At 38.3% G+C, this 23,190-nt stretch overlaps 1 protein-coding gene across 4 annotated transcripts in view; it reads right to left on the reverse strand.

The window, feature by feature from the left end:
• The window catches only part of fgf13a (fibroblast growth factor 13a), a 92,197-nt gene that overhangs the window by 32,904 nt on the left and 36,103 nt on the right, over positions 1-23,190 (reverse strand). For 3 of the 4 annotated variants that reach the window (XM_005467449.4, XM_005467450.4, XM_005467448.4), the window contains exon 3: positions 16,694-16,861. The exons of the other annotated variant lie outside the window; for it this stretch is intronic. In XM_005467449.4, coding sequence (XP_005467506.1) covers positions 16,694-16,861 — 168 coding nt within the window. The remainder of the gene's footprint in view (positions 1-16,693; positions 16,862-23,190) is intronic. 4 annotated transcript variants of the gene reach the window in all.

The raw sequence follows: 23,190 nt of genomic DNA on the forward strand, positions 1-23,190 counted from the left end.
TGATGATATGCTAAAAAATCTCCCAGTCACAGACCCTGAAGACCTTAGAGTTAAATCATGCCAATAAAAAAACTCATTAACCAGCTCTGGCATGCCTTATTTGACCCTCAAGGTGCTCTAAGCAGGTTTGCAGCAAAGTAGGATGTTTCTTTAATTCTTGCTTATGAAAAATGTAAATTGAAATGTAGCATCTATGTTTTACACTGGCACATATTTGTGCAGTGTATGTAGATGAGTCATGCATTGCATGACCCTGCAGTTTTCAGGTCCCACGTGAATTATGGCTGAATCATAACTAACACTGCCGTAGGCAAAGGAGAGGTTCTTAAAAGCTTCTGTGACAGATTGCTGTGTACTAAGCAATGTGAATGTGAATGTTAAAACTGCAGAAGCTCTTACAAAAATAAAGCTAAAATACAATAATCATTTAATAAACTGCACTCAGGTCAGGTTATATGGAATAAAGTTTAGCTCCAGAGGAATGTGGAGGACCAAGGTCATAGCAAATCACAGGCTTAGATTAATATAAAATACCATATATTATTTTCAAGTCTTTTTTTAGTTTCATTAATACAAAACTCCACATTGCTTTTCAGTTAACCATTTAAGGCAGGGCACTAGGAAGATAAGATTATACACCATGATTTAGATGCGCATCAACTTGAATATACTTCTAGCTGGCCAAAACTAATAGGAGTCTCTAAATGCCTGTTATCAGAACAAAATCCAGCATCTGTCCTTGCCAGCATCACAACAGGAGTTAGCTGGAGGAGGGAATCAAGTGCAGGAGATGCTCCCTTGCCAGAACGGATGGCTGAACAGCCACATGGGTGAATCATAGTGAGATAAGTCAGTCGAAGCCCTTGGGCAATATCCATCATGGTGGGACAGCTATGAGAAGATGGAGAGAAAATAAATGACTAAAACACTTTGATTTTCTTTCAGCTAATCTCCCCTTCAGTACCCTGAAAATGGGCTCCTGTCAAAGTGAAGAGGGACATCTGGTATCAAACATGGGATATGCAATATTAGTGGCTTCACCCATGTTCTAAAGCGATGGGTGAGCCACAGTACTGTACATACATGATATTTCCCAAATAAGCAAAACTGCACATTGCATAAAGTGACTTATAGAGCATGAGTTTTACAGCTTTCATACTACATGTTGGATAAACACAAGTATATTATTAACTGCTACTTCTATGGAACAGTGACCATGGTGCTCATTGAGATATGAAACCAACCCAGACATTTTTTAGCCGATTAATAGAGAGTAGCGCGTGTCTGAAAGAGGATATAGAGAACTCAAGGATGTATGTTGCAGAGTTTCTGAAAGTTTGTATAAATAGCTTCATGCTAATTATACCCCATCAAGCAGGAGCAGTCTTAGTCCCAGAATACTGTAAGTGAAGTGATGTTGTCCTACATATTTCTTCTCCAGTACGACACATCAAGGATGAGGATGGAGTATGATTAAAAGCATCATCTCAGACACCGGCTGGCTTAAACTGTCTGCTTACTGATGGAGACACAAAGAAATGCTCAGAGGCTGGCAGAGCACAAGGTCATGCTTCCTTCTTTTAAGAGTTGCTAACTTTAGACACATTTATTTTCTTGAAGGATAGGCTCTTTCTAAAAAAAGATGATGAAAGCAAAAACATTTCTATTGATTAAGCTAAAACTACACTTATACTTAATATCGTGTCTTGATTTATAAATTAAAAGATTAACTCTTACTTGAGATAAAAATGTTTTCTTGTCTTGTTTTTTAATAAGGAAGAACACTGATAATTGTCTGTATCTTTGTCATTTTGTGGCAACTTGTCTCTGTTTTTATAAGTTTTATTTTGTAACTGTGTTTTGTGTTCATACGTCCCTCTTTTCTTTTCCTTCCTTCGCAGCTCTGTGTATACCAGTTTCAATGTACACTCCCACCTTCTTTGCACTTTTTTCTAGAAGTTATTAAGGATCTTTTATTTCACTATCTGTCAGTTTGCCTGCAAGGAGATTTTTTAGCATTAATCAGGTCTCTGTCCTTAGAAAACCCCACTAACTGGCATCAAGAATAACTGAACATTATGCAATGAGGTCAAATGTGCAGTGCAGTGAACTGGATGTGAACAATATGAAGCTCAATTTAGTCTGGCCACACACTCTGGGTTTCTAATGCACCTGATACATGTCCTCAGGAAAGGTCTTGGTTTTTCATTTCCCTGGGGGGAAGCTATGGTGCAGTGACGTGTCATGAAGCCTCATTAAGGTTCATAGACAGGAAAGATCAAAAGAATGGCTCTTGTCGTGTATACAGTAAGTGATGAATGGCTGTACTGTATATGGATTCTAATTCTATGGCATCCCAATTATTATTAAAATTATTATAGTGTTTACAAAAGATCCAAATGTATGTGAACATGCCAGTGTGAGTGCACGGTGTCAGATTAGGATGGATTTTTTCAGTTTACTTAAAAGCGTTAGGAGGAACAGATTGACTAAGCTGAAAATGACATGACAGGGGACATGAGTCAACTGATGGAAGTGGGTGGGTAAATAGGTCATGTTCCCTATCCAACACAGAGTCTCCCAGCTTTCAATTTCATACCCCATTCCTGTTAGTGAAGTTAGCACATAGAAAAATCAATGTAAGCATAATGAAAATGAATGGCAGTGGGCTAGTGTTTGACATATACTGGTGGGAGGAGCTGTGCTCAGCTGATAGAGAACCCTACACAGATAGGAAAAGATGGAACAAAACAAAACACTAAAGCAGCAGTGGTGCTCTGTGGTCTGAAGCAGGCATATATTAAAGAACAGAATTAGATTTGGAGAATCATACTTAAGTCTTCAGACAAGATTTTTGTTTACATTACATTCGTAGTGGTCAAGTAAGGAGTTTTTAGCAACCTTTAAACCTGAACAAAAGTGTCAAAATAAAGCAGATTTAAGAGTGATAGCATGTTTTTTTGTAAGTGTAAAGTGTTCTAAAGAATCAGAAAAAAAGGTGTTAAATAATAAAGGACAAACTTATGTGTGCTAAAGCTACACTAATATCTAGCTGTTCCCAATTTTTCCCAAAGTATTGTTTTTTTAACAACTATAAGTTAGACTATTTCCCTGCACCACTATGCATATGTTGAATAACTGTAGGTAAAACTCGCTGAGACACTGATATTTGATGGTCATGATGACATGCTGGCCTGACTTCACTCAACATGCTCTTATATGAATAAGAAGTCTCTTAGTACTGCTGAATCATATTTGTTGCACAGACCATGGGGAAAAGGCCACTGGAGAATCTCAGCATGACCTGCGATATGCACCATCATCCTGGGTCAATGTGTGTGTTTGCAACTAAGGAGATAACATCAGGAGATTATAACATATTAACCAATGCTTTGGCAGTCGTAGCACAAGATTAGGGAAGGGATGTTTTGTTGGACTGGCCTGATGTGGTGATGGTTTATGTGTGATGTTCAGTACTGCTGATGGACTGCCTCACTGTCTATGTGATTGCTACCCATTACATCATTCTGTGGCCTGTGACATCCTACTCACACACATCAACGGGGACAAGCAAAGCATCATACCTACTATTCATCATACACCGAAGAAGCACTCATGTTATTACAATACTCGAGCGGTGCCTCTCAGTTGATTTGGCTGCAAACAGTGCCCACTTGTTAACAAAAAAACTACCCGATTGAATATTTATCAATGTACTACCAACCTGCGGTAATGCAAACAGTTACAGCTTTTGCTACTCCTATTCAGATACAGAAAAAACAGACACCGAGAGAGTGGTGAGGTCATGTCCCACTTCCTGCATTAACAAAAAGTAATGTAAGCTATTATTAGTGGAGGAGCACTGAATCTTTATTAACCTCATTCACATACGATGAATGACTAAGCCCTCAGCAAATAGTAAACATAAGTGGATGGATTTTAGTTGAATAATGGAAGATAAAACGGTACTAAGTTTTAACATTTACTTTTTTCCTTTTTTGAATTTCTAAAAACTTGTACTGTTTGTACTGTAGATGCTGGATGGGAGGGCTCAATTTGTGTGCAACACAGCTTGCAAAACAATTGTAGAAACCCTGGGAGGCAGATGCTGTACTGTATGTGGTTCTGGGGGTGGGGGGGTAAGGAAAAATGCAGCTGACGGGTCAGTGAAGCAACAGCAGAATGCACTAAGGCTCGGAGAAGGCTTTGGTGGGATATGGCAGAAGTCTCCACTGGGTTGCCTCAGCAAGACAAAGCATGGTTGTACAGTCTGACTTCGCTGTCTGCATATATGTATTTGCATGCACATCTGAATCCTGCATTATTCGATCAGCATTTGACAGCTGAGGTTAAGCACATCCAAAGAGATTCAACATCTCTGTGCTGCTGTTTATTCAGTCCAATGCACTGACCTGTCCCTCTTGGTGACTTACATGCCTACTGGAAAATTAGATTTCAGACTTCAATAATGACTTCACAGCATACTGATGTAAGACACCTGACAGAGGTTGTGTGTTTGTATGTGTAGTAGGAGCAATGGGGGGAAACAAGCTTGTATGACATAGGAGCACTACACTGTACTGAAACGTATTGACAGTTACTGGTTTGTATAAGAAGGCCTTCAAGTTAATTACACTTTAGAGTTTATTTTATAAAGACACACCACATAATTAAGAAGCACTGAACATCATAAACCTGAAGTAGCATGCAACCACTAAAATAAATAAATCTATAGATATCTACAATAGGATACCAATGTGAACACCCAGTTTTATGCAGTGTCATGATTAAATCGGTGATTTGACAATTTTAGCCTTTTTTTAACTACAGCTGGTTCCTCAAAACTCTGGAGGAGATAGTCATGTCTACACTGTGCTGACTTGGCATTAAAATGTCAACTGTGGAATGCTCTAAACACTTTCCAAACATAAACGCCACTGAAAAAGAGGTAAACAAACAATTTGTCTCAGATTTGTGCAGCAGCCCAAAATACAACAAAAGAAATTGAGAAATGGTGGTTGCATTAAACACTTAAGTCTAAGTTCCCTATAATCCCATTTGATTAAATGTTCTTAAACGTCAGCTTATAGCACCAACTTTTCTGCAACATTTGGCAATATCACTACACATAGTACACCCTCTGTATGTGAAGGACAGCAAAACTTTTCTAGTCCTTAATCTGGTTTTGTCTGCCTCAACGGAATTGCCAAGTCATCTTAGGGGGATGGCAGGCGACATGATGGGAACAATTGGGTGTCTGTATGAATCTTACCCAACATTAGCCTTGGATGGCAAGCTGGCACATTACTTGGTACCCCTGAGAGCAAACACTCAAGGGTTTTACATAACCCCGCCAGCTCCCAAGATGACCCTCCAACCGTCTCTACTTGTCTATTGTTCTTTCAGTCTCAGCTGTTGCAATGTTTCAGCACTTATAGTGTAGTGTTTCTGCAGATTAGATCAGAAAGTCTTAAGAGCTTTTAATGTCTTTAATGGTAACTGCACTTAAAAAATATTTTGATAATCATCAGTTTGCCGCAACTGATGATTTTTGATAAACATATTTTAAAATGATTTCACTCTGCAAATACCGATCAGATCCTTCAGAAAGAAAAAGCATCTAACCTCAGTTTATTTAGTTGTTATTCAGTATTCAGTTGAGTGTCTGAACTCAGCAATTGAACCTGTCTAATACTAGACCTTTAAAACACCTATATCAGTGCTTATTTTTAAGCATATAAACATAATATTAACTAACATGCTTAAAAAAGCACATTTGGTCATCAGACAATTGAAACCAAAGGTTAAAAGGGGCTGGAACATTCTGGACAATCTGGCTCCTTCGGTTAATGAGCAATTAAATCTGAAGGCAGATTAATGCATGTTACTGTCAGATGAGTACTGCAGCCTGGCATTCTTTCTAGTGATGGCATGGGGATATGCTCTATTACCAAGAACATAATGACATCCCACAGCGTGGGTTCACCCTCAACACATCCGCTTTCTCTTCTTATCCCTGTGAAGCGATCATGGTGCAGATGTGAATTAAGTTGCGATTGTAGTACTAATGTACTCATGTTATGAGTATAATTTGTTTTTGCTCTGCAGTTACAACAGTAACTATATATAAAACTACAGCTAATGTTTATAATTTACTGTATATAATTTCTACATACCAATAATAGAATGTAGAAAAACTTGCTGAAGCCAGACTAAATGAGGGCTAAATAACACCACAGAAAATGATTGAATTTGTTACACTGTGGGTGCAAAAAGAAAAAAGAAAAAAGCTACAACTGTAGGTAAAAGGAAAAGGTTTAAACACAAGGTTTCCATCTTTTGTCTCACATACAGGAGGATACGGGTAATTTAACTTTTGTTTTACCTCTAAGAGTAAACACAAAAGAAAAAATGGACACAATAAGGACGGTTTGGCAGTCTGTACCAGTGAATGCCTGTGTTATGACTTGGCAAGGGGAACAAGCTGTTGAATAACTAGCAGTGGCATGCTGCAGTGCTGGCAGAGGACCAAATACAGTATAGTGTGCAGTGTATTGATTTTGACTGGGATTGTTTGAGGTTATAATGTAGTGGGAGAAAAACTGTAAAAGCAAAAAAAACCCAAAAAAACCCCACAGTTTCCATCCAGGCTCCATTTAGAATATATGTATCGTCCACTAGAGTATTTTGCTTCAGATTCCAATGTAGGATTTAAATTTAGTCTCAGCAGCTATCAATAACAACAAAGCTTTCAAAGATGCATGGCTCTCAAACTATTATAGCTTATTTTCTCATAATCTAAAAACTAAAATGTTAAATTACTATTAAACAAATGACTAAGTATTTTAGGCTTTAGTTTACTTCAGCCATATTCCATATAACTCAGGTATCATACAAAAATAAAAATAGTTTCAAATACAATCATGACAATAAAAGAATATGACTTTAAGGACTTAACAACATTACTTCAGTTATATCATCTTGATGCATGCTCAATCATCCAGGTAATTAATTTTCCAAAAGCTGATTCTGTTCATCTGGACATAGCGTTTTGTGGGAGAAACGTTTCGTCACTCATCCAAGTGACTTCTTCAGTCTCAGCTGACTGCAGGTTTCCCCAATCTTATAAACAGTACATTTGCATAATGACTTAACAGTTATAGTACACCAACATCTCTTATACATTATTACTAAGGGAACACTGAATGACCTGGTGGTTTTTGTCCATAAAACTACTCATCTAAGATTACCACAAAGTAAAAGATCTCTCAGCAAAATTATGCAACATTTTAGGCACACTATTGCCCCTATCAAATCAGTGAGCTGGGATTTTTTATTCTAAACATGACCTACTGTTACAGCAACAGACATGGACTACTGGTGCCCCACACAACAACTCAATTTCCAGTATGTGAAGGAGCCAAACACACGCCTTCTCCTCTTGTTAATCTATAGCACCAAATCATCAGTCAGTCACCTGTGAGCTTGCCTCTTCACCTCTGTCCGAGCTACAACATGGCAGAGCTGCCTCTGTCACCTGATAAATAACAGTGAGACATTCCAAATACATGCAGTCACACATGTGCTTCAAATACAGTCATGAACCACCGAGTCATCATCCAATTTCACCTGTGATCTTGTATCACCATTACTCTCTGAGCTTTGTGTTGGTTCTTCTGTCACCTGACAAATAGGACATACATGACAATAAGAATAAAATGGGTAGCTGCTTCAGTGTTTCTGTAAATGTGTGCAGATCTTGACTCAGCAGTAATGTCTGTAGGGTGATTTTTAAAACAATTTGTGCAAACTGCACTCCAAGGTGGACTATTTGCAAAATCATGACTACCTCATGATATTTTGTCTCAAAAATTAACCCTATGAAAATATCAGTACCATTACAATGAAATTATTGTGTCACCAACATTTTAACGTTAGACATATAATTTTAACAGCCTCTGTAAACTAATATCCTGGCTTGCCCGAGGCTGCTGTTTTCTCTGACAGTTTCAATCAAAATTAGAAATGCTACTCTGAGACTGAGATAACTAATAGTGCTGCCTGTTGTGCAGTTAGTTTCCAAAACACGTTATTCATGGTTACATACAATTTTAGACTGATGTGGGCCAAAGCCTAGCATAGCCTGTAACGTTATTATGACGGACACATTTTATGAGTTAACTTGACTTTAAGTGACTTACAGGTTTCTTTGAAAAATACTTTCTTATATCCAGGTTCTTCCTTTTTGCTGCCATCCTCCTCTCCTCCTTGCAGGTCCTCGCAGCGCAGGCTTGCCGCTGCTAAAACTAAACAGAGCTCCCTGAAAGGCACAGCCAATCACACTGGCCATATTTGTCACATGAGGTAGGACTCCAGTAGAGAACGTACTTTAACTCTTTCTGCACCGCTGGGTGAATGAGATGTTGACAGATCGTTTTTTTCTTTCTATCGGGATTGGGTTTTTTTACTCGAAGAGATCAAATTATTGGTGGGGACAATTCAATAATTGCTGTATATTGGTGGGGACATGTCCCTTCCGTCCATGCCAAATCTACGCCCTTGATCAATACAAGAATTTGGAGGAAGAGAATGAACCTGTGTCGTACATAGGCATAGTTTTTCAGTTGTAGCTGTAGATAAGGTCACAGCAGCATCACAGAAGCAGCGTGTTATACTACTTAAAAACAGGATGCAGTGTTTTTGAACTGTTAATATATTACATCCACTGAACATCTTCTCCTTCTCTCCAATAAGTGACACTAATTTGTGTATATCTGTAATCTCCATCCTGGCAGCTGTCAGAAGCCAATTTGCTCGCTCCTCATTAATGTGGTGCTGACTCAGCAGCGTGCCTCATTGCCCCCATTAAATAGCTTAATGCTTGTTTACTCTGAGAAAGATGTACACACTGCTTGTGTCACAGTTACTTTAACGTGACTCCTCTAGTGATTGTTAGTGTACGGTTTAGACTCAGATTGTAGTTAAACATGAACTTTAGTGAATAAAACAAAGTCCATTAATCACATAAGCTGGGATTTTAGTGTCAAGCTGGGTGAAGAAGTCAGGCAGTGATGGGAACTACTGACTTCATTAGACCGACTAATGTGGGCTGGGCAATAAAACAGACGTGAGAAATTAAAACAGGCCATTTCTGCTGTCCTTGGACTGCATGAAATAAACAACTAGTATTTGCCAATTAATTACGATTTAGCATCTGTTATTTGCCAAACCTAGCTTTAATTTATACAATATGAAAAAAAATCATATATTGACTAAAATAAAGCCTTTACTCACAAAAGTATGTTGCTCTTATCCACTTTTTCTTCTAGTCTCTGTTGGAATTTTCTGCAATCAACAGGGAGCAGCTTTGTTGACAGGCTACACATAATGTAAAATGTTTGATCTGATGTGTGCCCTACACTTATCACATACTCTGTTTGATGTAAATCTAGCCTTAGACGATTCTAATTTATCTAATAGAGCTTCTGTTTGTAAGGGAGGTTGTGGTTGACATGCATCTCCTCACGTTGCATGCACAGCACAAATTCTGATTAACTACAATGACATGATGTATATTTAAACTGTGTACTGAACTGTATATCCACTCATGTCAAAGCAATTTACTGTATCTCTAAACAGAATGGCCCCGGTCATTTGCTGTATTATTTCACTCTGTGTGGATATTGCCATGAGGAGAGAAACTGAGGCGTGCAGGGGAGAGAGAAATGTTAATTAAATAGACAATGATGGAATGTAATAAGCCTGGCAACTTGACTTTTCTGCATTGGTCTCCTGAGTAATTTCTTGTTAATGTTGCAATGAACACCCGCTCCTGCTGATTGTTTATGCTTTCATCTTAAGCTTCGAAGGTGTCAGAAACTAATGCTACATTAATATTTCTGCCAAAATCAGAGAAACATTTCCATGAACATATGTACTATTTTTATGTATATGACTTTGAAACCCATGTGGAGAGTAAACAGATAAATGTGATACTTTTATTTCTAGGTTTGTATGTCTGTAAGATTCAAGTCTAAGGCCATGGTTCTCGGCCAAAAAAAAGTGTGGAGCACCAACTATGGGTTAGGGATGAGTTGCTGCCCCAAATGGTGGAATTTAAGTATCTCTGGGTCTTGTTCTTGTTTGAGGGTCACATGTGGATTGGTGTGGCATCACTGTACCAGTCTGCTGTGGTGAAGATAGGGCTGAGTGTGAAACGTAGGCTGTTAATTTACCGGTCAATCTGTACCAGCATATGTGGTTGAAACCCCAATGACACCTCCCTCGATTCATAGACAGACAAATGTAACTATTTTATCCACGTAGACTAAAAGTTTTATCAGACTTACACAGTGAGAAATATTCATCAGATATTTGCAAAGAGAAAAGTAATTGCATTTGTCCTGGAAAAAGTAGAAAATTATTCTAAGGCACAAATTTTCTCTTACTATAAAGTTTAGCTATTATATTTAGGTGACACTGAAGCCCTTTAACTGACATTGAAAGGACACAAACTTTGGTTTTGACTTCTCCTCGTATACCACAGGTGATGTGGAGGTTTTGTCCAAAATGGGAAGTACTACTGTACTTAGTAGAATTTTTAAGTATCTGTATTTTACTTGATCATATTTTTTATAGCAACTTTTTACTTTTACTTCCTACACTTTAAAAAAAATATCTGTACTTTCTACTCCTTACATTTTCAAAAAAGGCTCATTGCTTTTGGTTGAACAGCATCATTTATAGTGTTATACCCGGAAGTTAAAGTGGGCAGGAAAGAGTGCAGGTGCCCGTAAGATGTGTTTGCGGTACTTTAGCATCTAGCTAGCTCTGCAGAAGGAGAGGAAGTATCAAGGCAGCAACGTTTTTTCAAGTGTCAGGTAATTTTATATTCAACATTTCTATCAGCTCAACAAACATCAGCAAACACACAAACTGTCTGTGCAGTTTGTCACACAGTGTGTTGCTAGCTAAAGGTCCAGCTACTGTATTTTATAGGGAGAGAAAAGAAAGAGAACTTCACTCAGAGATGAAGAAAGATGCTGGAAGACAGACGGGACAGGAGAGGAAGAAGAGAGGTTTTATTTAAAGGTAAGGATCGCTCAGGGACACTTGATAAACTGCAAATTTAAAGCTTGCATGTAATGTCATCATTTTGCTCAGATATTGGATCTATATATGATGTGGTGTAATATATTATGTATTTTCATTTTGTGAGACATCCTGCAAAACAAACTAAGTATACTAACTTTGTGTTTTTTAAATGTTGCATGAAAATTCTGGTTAGATTTGTGCAGAATAAACAGGTTTGCTTGCTTTAAAGCACTGTGTGATTGGTATACAGTGGCTGTGGTGCTCAGAGGCACATTTAGGTTATATAACTGCATATGGTCTAGTATAAAGATAGTATAAAGAGCATACTGTCAGTGTAGAGGATGAAAATCAGCCATGATGGCAGTGAAATATCTGTGTACATCTTGTTAAATTCAGTTGTGTAAATCCACAAAGAGCAGCTGATCACAGCCTGTGCACTAAGAAAACCTACTGAGGCTCACATTAGAAATGACTGTGAATTGTAATTCTTTTCCCTATGCTGAGCCACTATACAGATCTTAGCATTCCCCCAATCTGCTGAAACCCTGGCTGTTCTCATTTTACTGTTTAGGTGTGGAGGCAAAAGAAAATAGTTTTGTTTTATTAATTATCTTTTACTGCATGTGACCTACAAAACAGATTAGAATCCGAATTTAGATTAGAATAATATTTGTATTCTCATACACTAATAATATTTTATTATTACATTAATATAGCACAAGGTTCAGGTACCTTTGTACAAAAATGGTTAGTAGGAGCTACTTTTTTCTTTCTTACTTTGAGTACATTTCAGAGCTGGTACTTTTTCACTGGAGTAAAGAAGTTTCCTCTATTACTGGATTATATGTTAACAATAGTATCTGTACTTCTAGTTAAGAAAAGAAAGTCTGTACTTTTGCCACCTCTGTAAGTGGCAATACTCAGAGAAACATTATTAATCCCAGAGGGAAATTGAGTTAAAGAGAATACTGCAGCGAGGACTCATACCCTCAGTGCTAGCATAAATTCCACACAACTGTGATGATATCACTGTTTGCGTGCAACACAAGGCATGAAGTGGGTGGCTTGACTCTCTCATGAGGGCCCATTATACCCACCGTTACGGTGGCATATGCCAAAAGTGACATCACATATGCAGGTGCAAGCTCTGCTTAGGCGTCATTTCGGCTGGTCATGAACCTCTCAATTTCTGTAACGTTGTGCATATGACACAGCTAGCTTGGTGACCACAATCGTGTAAGTTTTTAAAAATAAAATTCTAATAATATCAATGCAGAATCTCATAAATGTTCAGATTATACAGAGGGAAATCCTACTGCAAGTAGAAAAGATAAGATGAAGAGGAGAAATCTTCACTCCATGATGTGTTTGTTTCCTTCTTTCCTCCTTTCACTTCTTTTATTGGTGTACCAGTGCTGATGTAGAGGTTTGGTCCTATTGCCTATCATTTGGGAGAACACTGTAACAACTCTGGTGTACCCTCGATACCATTATAATTCATGATGGGGCTATGGTGATGTCATATTTAGTTCATGACACAACCAGACCCTATTAGGCCCCATTACAGAGAGGGCAAGGAGCTCGGTCATTCGGGTGAGGTTTAGAGTAGAGCCACTGCTCTTCCACATCAAAACGAGCAAATTAAGGTGGTTGGAGCATCTTACTAAATGTGTTTCAGGCATGTCCTACCAGTAGGAGGCCTCCTTTGCATAACAACTCTTGAGTGGCTTTAATTTGCATTCTTTTTATTCTCTGATCAAAATGACTAAGAAATTGAAGTTTGTATAGCAGGTGTACTTACATCTGGGTAAGGCTAAAAGCACATAAGAGACACATAGGACTAAAAGCACGCGGTACGACTTTCATAAAATTCAAAATACACATTTCTCCTCTTACATACGATCAGAGAGGTTAGGTAAACGCAGAAGAGCATGCAGTGCTGATATGACACTGATGCTTTTCTGCTACCCTGCGCTCTCCAGGTACCAAATCACATTATCATACACATGATTTATTCATGCAAAGTCTATTTATGCATCAACTTGGAATTATTGCCTTTATGCGGAAAGACAGACTGCAAAGGACAGAGAGAAAATTTGACAAGCTGCTACTGTGGAATGAGTGCATCCAATGGTTGTATGTTTGGTCTCGTTGATACTGCAGTAATGTGCAGGCCTCAGTGGGATCCCCCAACAGACTGTGCTATTATCAGCAGCAAAAGTAACCCCCTGAAATGTAATTGCAACTTTGTGGTGATTCACCATCATGCATAAGTGGGAAATAAATGGTGCTACTACTTACTCCTCTGGCATTTCTGTTTTCATTTCCTTGGCAGCAGATTAAATATTTGTCAGTACAGTAGAAACACATTAGGTAGTAGCATAAATGTTGCACAGGTCCTGGTTCCCAATGTGTCAGCATTACAAGTTCAGCGACAGCTGTGATTGGTTCAAGATATCAAGCTGTTGTGAAAAGAATGAAAATAAAAGGCCTAACGGGATGGAAATCTGTGAGTACAAAGAGGCAGTTACTCTCTGTATCCAGCATGGCTACAGCTTTTACAGAATGGCACCAGTGGCAGCCTTGCTTTCTGTGTAAGGTTATTTTTTCGGTGACTCTGTGCCCATTATAATTAAAAAAGAAACAATTTGCACAAACACAAAGAGAAAATCCTAGAAAAATAAAGTTTTCTTATGTAATTCTTCGGCTAAAAGTTGTCTATAAGGTGACAATGACTAAGCTTTTCCAGAGAACAAGGACTGTGAGTATTGTCCATCATAACTTCGTCTAAAAAATGATTTAGAAGGACTCTCCCAATAGCCACAATTTAAAAGCATTATTCATCTATACCATAACTTATTCAAGTTCCTCATGTGCATTTGAATGTGAATGTGTGTGACACCTAAAATGTCTGTCTGTGAGAGACAGAAAAAGAGAACAAGAGACAGGGATACATATGATGAGACAAGTTTGTGAAATGGGCATCTCAAAAGTGACAGCATGTGACATTTCTTTCTGCAACACAGTCACATTTCTACGTCAGTTAGCATTTTAAAACTCCTGCAATCTAAAGTCAGCCAATGTGAAAGAACATCTTTTGTCTGAAATGGACAGGAAAGCATAATTCAGCTGGAAATACTTCTATGGCTTATTAAGTATATCACACGCAAATGCTATATATATATGATTTAAGCACTTTACTTCCCAGATTGCCTTAGAAAGTTGTCTGTCTGTGTATATATCATATGGCCTCAAACTATAAAGACAAAGTCTTGCAGTACTTTGAATTATGGATGGATATTTACACAGATCTGCTCCTCAGGCACCATCTTTTGTTTCTACTGTGGAGACACAGAACAGAGCTAAAGAGAAAAACAGAAGCAGAAAACAATGATTTGAGAATAAAGAGAAAAAGATGGTTACACAGACTGAGTCAAGGAGAGTTCGGATAATACAGAGAACAAACTCTTTGCCAGCAGGTGACACACATAGGCCTGAGGATGTCAAGCATGTCTCTGGACGTGTAAAGCTAATATACTGGTCCCACTTCAGCCACTTCAGTGTAGTTCTGGGATATGCATCAGAGGAATTGGATTGCCTTTCTTAAAGCCTAGGTCTTAATGGACCTCGCTGTTCATACTTCTTCAAAGCAAGTGTCACTGTCCACAGTTCAACAATAGCACATCTACTCCTGCTGGCACAAAAGAAGTCTTGTTTTTACTACTTATTGTGATAGTTTTTATTTACTGTCACTGATGTAGTTTAACCATAGAGAGAAAAATGTAACAAACTGCAACAGCCTGGGCTGCAGTCCACTGTGACTTACAAAGTCTGTTAGACACAGAGTTAAGTATTCTAGAAGCTAGAGTCCATGAAAATCATTAATAAGCAACACAAAGCAGTTGAAATGTTGTTGCCATGGTAACAGTGTGACGGGACTGACTTTCTTGCTCAGATTTCTCACAACGCATAAACTTACATTAAATGCCGCCTTTTCAATAAATGTAAAAGCTAATTTGTTGCCATTCTACCAAAAAATATAAAATATTTGTGTTTTGTTTCTTAATGTGGGGGGTTTGTGCTTTTGCAAAGATTATCAGGAGACAATTACATGTTGTTTATAATCTGTGTATCTGTCTACACAGCCTGTTCCACAGAACAGTTTAATAACACGGTTTCCATTCACATCATGCATCAGCATTAATGACGTCCTCATGAACAGCTTACGTAAGAGCTGTAGTCTCCCCTCCTTCCTTTGTAAATTCAGTCACGTCCAACTGGAGCTGCAGACAAACTGAATAATACATCTGTAATTCTCCAGCCAGACCTCTGTTAGTATACCACTACTTTATCTCTCTCACCCTCACTTTCTTTCCTCACAAGGATAAGAACGTGTGCGCAAGTCCTTCGGCGAGTAAAGAGAACGTTATCAACAGGTCAACTAATATGACAGGTCCAGAAACTCTGTGCCAAACATGACATTTAAATACAGCAGAATATAGACCGGCACACTGTAGAAAACATGTGTGAGAGAGTTCATCTCTTACCGATCACGATGTCTGTAAAGGAAAGCAATTTCTACAATCGTAACACCATACAGAAGGTTAAATGATAAATGAGGTAGCCAAAGAACCTGAATGCCAGACAGAGCAAGGTGCAGTAGCATGCTTGGAGCAGAAAGGTCTTGTTTTGCTTTATTTTGTTTTTTATTTTTCTTATACATGGACTTCTCTTAACGAATTCTGCGCACTTGTACTATATGCAGGTATATTTTCTCCTCATAGCTGCATACAGCAAGTATTGAAGCAGGAAAATGAAACATGGAGGAAATGTAAAATAAAATAATGTTAGGCAGGGAGAGAAGGAAGGAAGCAATGGTTAGGTAGGCTGCAGCAACCAAGACCACTGAACCACAGGCAGAAGCATAGGAAACACGGGAAGGAAGGCGAGGGAGGTGGGGTTTGCTGACTTGACAGTCTGTGGATGAGTAGATCACTCTTTAGTCATGGGTATGAAACATAATCATCACAGCCTTGTTTTGTCTTTTTTGTTTTGCTTTATTGGGCCAGTTTAAGTGGAAGCACATACTGAAATCGCCTAGTCATTGAACTCATTAGGGCAGCAGCTGCCTCCATCTATAACCCCTTTTCTTTTTGCACTTTGTTTTGGTCTGTGCATGCGCCTCAGGGTGGCAATGACCAAGTTAGTGGTTTGGGGTAGGGAGGGGTGGACAGGAGCTACAGATGCTATGCTCTTCAGTCCAACATAACGGGTATGCAGGCAGACACACATAGGCTCACACAAACACGCACTGAACTGGACGAGGCCCAGGGAGAGATGCCGTCCTACAAGTTCTCTGCTAGCAAATATCCCCTCAGCACTGGGTCGTCTAATATGCCCAACACTCACACTTGCACGCACGCCTTCGTGCACAAACACACACATGCAGAAGCGCACCAGATGCTCTCTAAAAATGGGACAGAAATTTTTAAAAAAAACTTTGTTTGGAGGGACAGAATATGAAGAGGGGGTGAGATGAGAGTGGCCAAAGGAAGTGAGGAGCATCAGCAAATCAAAACAAGGAGGGGTGCAAACAAACCTTCGGGTTCTGCGCTCTCTTTGTGGACGACTTGCTTCAGTGGGCAGCAGAAGATTTCGTGACACTTAGCACGAAAGGGGGACCCTTTACTCCTTATATCCGCAGAGTGGATGGAATCCTGCCGTAACATAATGTACTCCTGGGTACCTGGGGCAGCGTCATCCTGGACTGCGGTGTGCCATAACAGAATGAACTGGGGTTAGAAACCACATAAAAACAAAAGAAAACAACAACAACAGCAAAAACACAAGCAAATAAAAAGGCATTAGCAACAGCAACAGCATTAAATAACAGTACTAAAATGCATACTGACAGACAGAGCAGGGAGAGAGAGTACAGGAGGATAAAAGAGAATAAGAAAGAAATAGACAGGCTCAGATAAAGAATACTGAGATCACAAAAATAACTCAAAGAGACAGACAAATAAACAACAACAGGGGTTGTGTTATATATATCCTTAGTCTCTGAAAAGGAAAAGTGTTAAAATAACACAAAGAAAAGATAAGGTGACCAAGGACGATTCAATGTTCAAACTCAGTGTTATGGCAGGTTTTTAGCAGGCACTGGATCAGCACTTAAATGAGGTGATTGCAGGGTTGGCAGAAGAATATTAAGTAGTGGGCAAGCCAAAGCAGGCAAGCGTGCAGTCTGCTACAGTATATATCAAGCAAGCATCCCAGAATCTTAAGGCCCCTTTCTGACAACATATCCACTCCATTTATTTTGAGTAGGCAAGCAAATGCAAGACCATGCACAGCCCTCCAGATCACACTGGGTGGCCACATTTGCTTTCATGAAATCATGCTTGGGACAAGTGACATTAAGGAGAGTTTTTATAACTTGACTCTGCACGTCTCTATAAGATTTCTGGGGTCTTGTGAGGATCCTTGTGTTTCTGATTCTGTCTGGACTGGACCTAATGCATCCGTCCTCTTTCATGCACAATGCATGGGCTTTAATCATTGACCTATTTTCTCTCTGTTGATGGATTAGCTACAAGCAAACCAGTCCAAATAAATTGTATCTTTTTATCCTAATGGATTTCAGTGTCATGCCTCTCTCTGACACACTTATTACTAAATGAAAATGACAAAAGAGAAGGCCATTAATCATCTGCCTCCATTGAACCACAAATATGAGTAATACCCTGTTCATCTATGACATGTGTGACCAACATAATTATCTTCCATTTTCAGTTTTGCAGAAAAATGACATTATGAATAATTCCAAGGTTTTACATATAACTCATGACTCATTTTCCCTCACATTCAACTGATGATCTGATATTAAATCTTCTTGTATTGCATGTAAACTTCAGTCAGTCTCATCCAGAGGGCTAATCCATGAATCGATAAATACAAACTCAGATGCACAAACACGTACACAGACCCTCAGCACACATTGATCTTGATGTGCTGTACTTTTACACCTACTATGTCGAGGTACACGCGCGCGCACACACACACACACACACACACACATCTTAAAAACATCCTGTAGTCTTGTTTTTACTGTTTAATATTATACCTGTCATTTATTGACCTTGATATGTTGTAACCATATGGAGGAAATCCTGACAGAGCAGTCTGCAATCGATTGTGACTTCTAAACTCTAAGATTTAAAAAAAAAAAAAACTCTAAGATTTAAATAAAAATACAGCATGGCAAAGTATATAAGCAGCACATGGCCCTACTTAATGTTTTCAACTAGTCTTCAGGATGACCTATAAGTTACTGCACGCTGTGTTGTAGAGATGAAATGTTCTTCGTCTAGTCTATGTGCTGCACACCAGCAACAAATCAACAATCCCAAACATATAGCTAGACTAAAAAAGGAAAATGAGTCAGAGCCCTGAACGTCATAGACGTCTGTGGTTACAAGAATCAACACGAGGCACCCGATGCCCTTAAATCCAAAGAAAGCAGTTACAAGTTCTTTATGATACTGAAGAACAACCAACCTTCCAAGTAAAAACTATGCAGGTGTACATGGACTTTACTACTTTAAAGATCATGGGTGGTTCCATAAAATATTAATTTGAGTTCATTCTCACTCACTCATTCTTTTAACTCATATTTTTATACTTTGTATGAAGTCACTTGGAAAAGAAAAGCTAAATATAAGCTAGATTTTTTTTAAATGTCCTAAAGCATCTTCACTTTTAGTCACTGAAATGTTTTGTTTTCAGAGTGCTGTATTTTTATTAATGTACTCATAAATTGTTTGACCTTTCTGAACTGTTGATTATGGTAGGGATGGATGGAAACAGTGGGCTCTGTATAGGAGCAATATGTCTATCAGCAAATGGCACTCAGTGTGTGATTATAGTTCAAAAATCCAACTTAGGCAACATTATGACTATGATTAAGATTGTTGTTGTTGTAAATGTTAATAATTATAATTGTTATTATTAAAATTATATATATATATTGTATAATTGTAATATAGGAATTATGACTTGATAATAGTTACACCCAGACTCCAATCATAGTGGAAAAAACACTGCAGGTGTGAGAAATCAGGTGGGAAATAATTCAAGGCCAGCTTACTAGACTAAATAACAACCTTTTAGCAAGACCAGAGTCCTAAAAAATGACCATAAACTGTAAAGTTAGTACAGGACGGCCCTTGCTTGGCACAGTATGTGTCTCCTCACATATTTAATAGATAGACATGCAGAGCATATATTCAATTTTCCACACCTGGAACAATCAGTTATCACATAAATTGTGTCCTGCACAACTCAGCAGCATGTTTGCTCCTCTTTGATGCTCTCAGATAACCTTTCTCCAGTAGTTCAACTCAGCAAAAAATATATTTATATATAACTTTTCATATAAATAAGTAGCTCAGAGTGATTCAAGTAGCAAGACAAAACAATGCCAAAAAGGAGTCAGTCAAGAGAATATTCAAATATTCACTCTTACTTTTAGCAGTTTTCTGTATGTTTAAAGTCTTAATATGTTTTCTTAAATCTTGCTACAAGATAATAGTGTTCCAGCTCTTAATTTTTAAGGTGGCAATTCGTATTGTTTCCTATTTAAAATGTGCTAAACATTTAATCTTTGACAGTTTAGCACACACACACTTTCACTATATAAGCAACTCTTCATTGAAACGTATGTTTAAATATGATATTTTACAATCAGTATAGATTCTTCAGCATTAACAGTCTTTTCACACATGTAGAACCTAACCATGCCGTATGAGCTAATATCACCATAACAAATCATGGCTTGTAATTCATGCTGATAATAAACCAGATGGTCCCTCTTTTCTTTACACAAATTTACTCAAACAATTTCTTCTCTTTTTTTTTTTTTCATTTTTGAACCACGGGTCAGTTTTCATTTGTGGATGCAGCAATAAACTGTGTTTGGTGTGATTCTTCCAAGTATACCTAAGAAGTGATTTCAAATATAGAATTGCATTTGTTGTTAATGCAATACCACCAGAGGGCCCAGAGATTAGTCATGGGGTTTGAATGTGTCCCTTGTGTACCAGACTGTTTGAATCTTTAATTATAGTATGGGTTGTAGGTGCAAAATCTTTAGCTTCTTTGCAGTTTATACTAAGAAATCTTATAAGAAATATGTTCTATAAAAACTTTGGATATTATTGGAAGGAAAGGTTTTCTGTTTCTCTTCCTTTGGCAGAAGAGTGGATGTTAGACAAAGTGTTCCACTGACTGTTCAGCAAAGTGGTGGAGAGGGTGGTCCAGGTTACCCATTTATTATCAATCGCTATTTGCCGTAGGTCAGTCAGCTGGGTGACCTCTGTGTCAGCTGATGGGGGAATCCAAAAAGTGCATTGATTCAAACTGAATTCAAATCGTAATGACAGACAAAATTCCCTCTCTAAGTATACTGTATACATTTCAGCAGCTCAATGCTGAGGCCACAGGAACTCCGTCGGAGTATCGAATGTGTTCAGTCATAGTAACATGCCAGTTTAATTAAGGGGAAAGTGGTGACACCAGTTTTTTTTTTTACCCCATCTCATCTTTTTAAAAACTTGTTTCCCACATCAAATTCAAAGTGCGCATACACATAAATTTTCCCAGTTTTAGCATTTTGTATGTTGTTTTAGTACTATTTTTGTTTTGTACAGCTGCATAGGGGCTCAATTAACTTCCACGTCCAAATGCTGAAGTTTGATTACTGGAATTTAACCCCATACTTTATTCCTGAGACAAAGAGTTCAGCTACTGCATTTGATCAATTGTCATTCAGCTAAGGTAAGGTAATACCTAATTCCTTTGAACTGCACATAGTAATGGTCAAAATCTAAACTACCCTATTAAAACAACCGATGTCCTCCCTGTTCCATGTTTGCTTTGTATTCTTCACAAGAAAACGAAACATAGGCTCTTTCGCCATTATTATAATTACTCCAAAGCTCGATAGAGTTAAGCTGCAAACCACTCACTACATATTTAATGCTTTATATCATTTTTACTAAATATACCTTTCTGAGGTCACTGCTGATGTAGAAAATGGGAACGGGTGTAAAAGACAGGGAGAAAAGACTCTCGAGAACTACAACAAATGTCTAATTACAGCCAGCAATTATTAATGAGCCAGCTAACTGTTGGCTCATTAGAGGTAATAAAAAAGAGTGACGGTGGGGCTAAGAGGACGACTGCAAAGGAGGGGGTAGGCACTATGTTTTACAGCTTTCATCCTCTCCCCGGCCTTGATGAAGAACGCATATTTGGGAATGAAGGAAGCATGATGGATGATACAGCGAGGCTTGGTACCTCACTCTCCATCAGGACAGCCACTCACAGACAGAGTGAAATGTCAGCCAGGTTCGTGATAGTCCGTGATCTATAGACACCAGTGCTGCCACACTGGACCTTCAGCAAACTGCAATAGATATTCCTGCCCCTCTGACAGGAATAAATCTAACAGTAAGGAGAAATACTTACAAATAAAGTGCAGGGCAGTGCAGGATATATCTTCCTTTGGTTAGTTGAACATCTATTTAACACCCCCTACCAGTAGGTCATGTGTGCAACAGTAGAGTAAATGTGCTGTATATTTACAGTATGTAGAATAAAGTAAGTAAGGCACAATTACAATGTTGTGCTCATTTTCTTATGTGGGTTTATCTATGTTACTGTGGGACAAAGGAGCAGGCTTAATATGAACAGATATTATTGTTCACATGCTCAAAATGCCATCTGCCATGTTCAAATGAAGTTCAAGGACAACCAACTGATGTAGTGTCAGATCTAGAGAAATGGCTTTGACTTCCATAGGTGCACTGGTAATTTGCACCAGTTACTCAAGTCATGGCTTATATCCATCATGAAGGCGACGGACATGCATCATGTGCTTGACAAATAGCATACTCACTAAATTAGAATCAAAATTAAGCACAGAAACGGGTCTGTAGCCTGAGGTTTGTGTTTCAAAAATAGCTTGGCCTCAATGTAGTTTTACAAGAAGCAGAATCTAGCACATTGTCTTCTGGGATGCTTTTGGTTCAGCGTGCCTCAATCTCAAGAAAGAATAGTTTTATTTTGGTTGTAAGTCACCTTGCAGGCAGCAAAGAAAGTAAGTCGAGTTGAACTGGAGGTTTTCTTTGAAAAGCAGAATGAGCTTGCATTTTTATCCCTGCTCTATCATGCCTCTGAACTGTCACACTCACTTTTTCTTTGTCTCTTTTTCTTTTGTTTCTTTTTTTTTTTTTTTTTTTTACAAAACCAGCAACTTTATGGAGTGGTATGACAGTCTTAAATAACATAAGCTCATCTAATAGATAACTTGTGCACTGAAAATTCTAATTAATATGAATCTGAACCAGCCAGAAAAACACTTGCAGCTTTATTTTTTTTATCTTTCTGTATCTACAATAAACCCTAACCAAGGTTTCTGCATTGCTTAGCCTTCATTATGTCTAATAGCTGTTATATTTTATAGATGAATTAAACTTTTAAATTGTGGCTTTAGCATATGGAGAAATGTAAAATATTGTGTATGTTTTCAGATAATTTGTCATGCTCCAGTAGTATTATAGTATATTAAAACTTATGTCAGAATCCAATTCCATTAGTAGAAAGAAAGCACGACCCATAAAGGACCACAGAGCAATTACTCAAATGCAACATGATATGACCATAGCTCCAGTTATGCTCCCACAGCAAAAGCAATCCATTTACACCAATATGTACCATGTATAGAAGCTATGAATCTGCCTCAAAGGGGTGGCAGACATCGTGTCCTATTTATTCATCTAGAAATGAGTAGGTGTTGAAATATTGTGTCTTTTCTCAAACAATAAGCTTGGCCACAGGAGGATAATGAGTAGACGCTTCTGACCAACTCTTCTAGTATGAGCCCAATCGAGTGTGTGAGTGTGTGTGTGTGTGTGTCTGTGTGGTCAAAACACTACATAGTAGCACATGTTAATTGACCATAAGCACAATGGTCAATTAACATCTTCAAGAGACTATGTTCCTGTACAATAAGCACGTTGTGTGATATAAAGG

This window comes from Oreochromis niloticus, linkage group LG2 (genome assembly GCF_001858045.2).
Source record: "Oreochromis niloticus isolate F11D_XX linkage group LG2, O_niloticus_UMD_NMBU, whole genome shotgun sequence".
In the NCBI taxonomy this organism is placed as follows: domain Eukaryota; kingdom Metazoa; phylum Chordata; class Actinopteri; order Cichliformes; family Cichlidae; genus Oreochromis; species Oreochromis niloticus.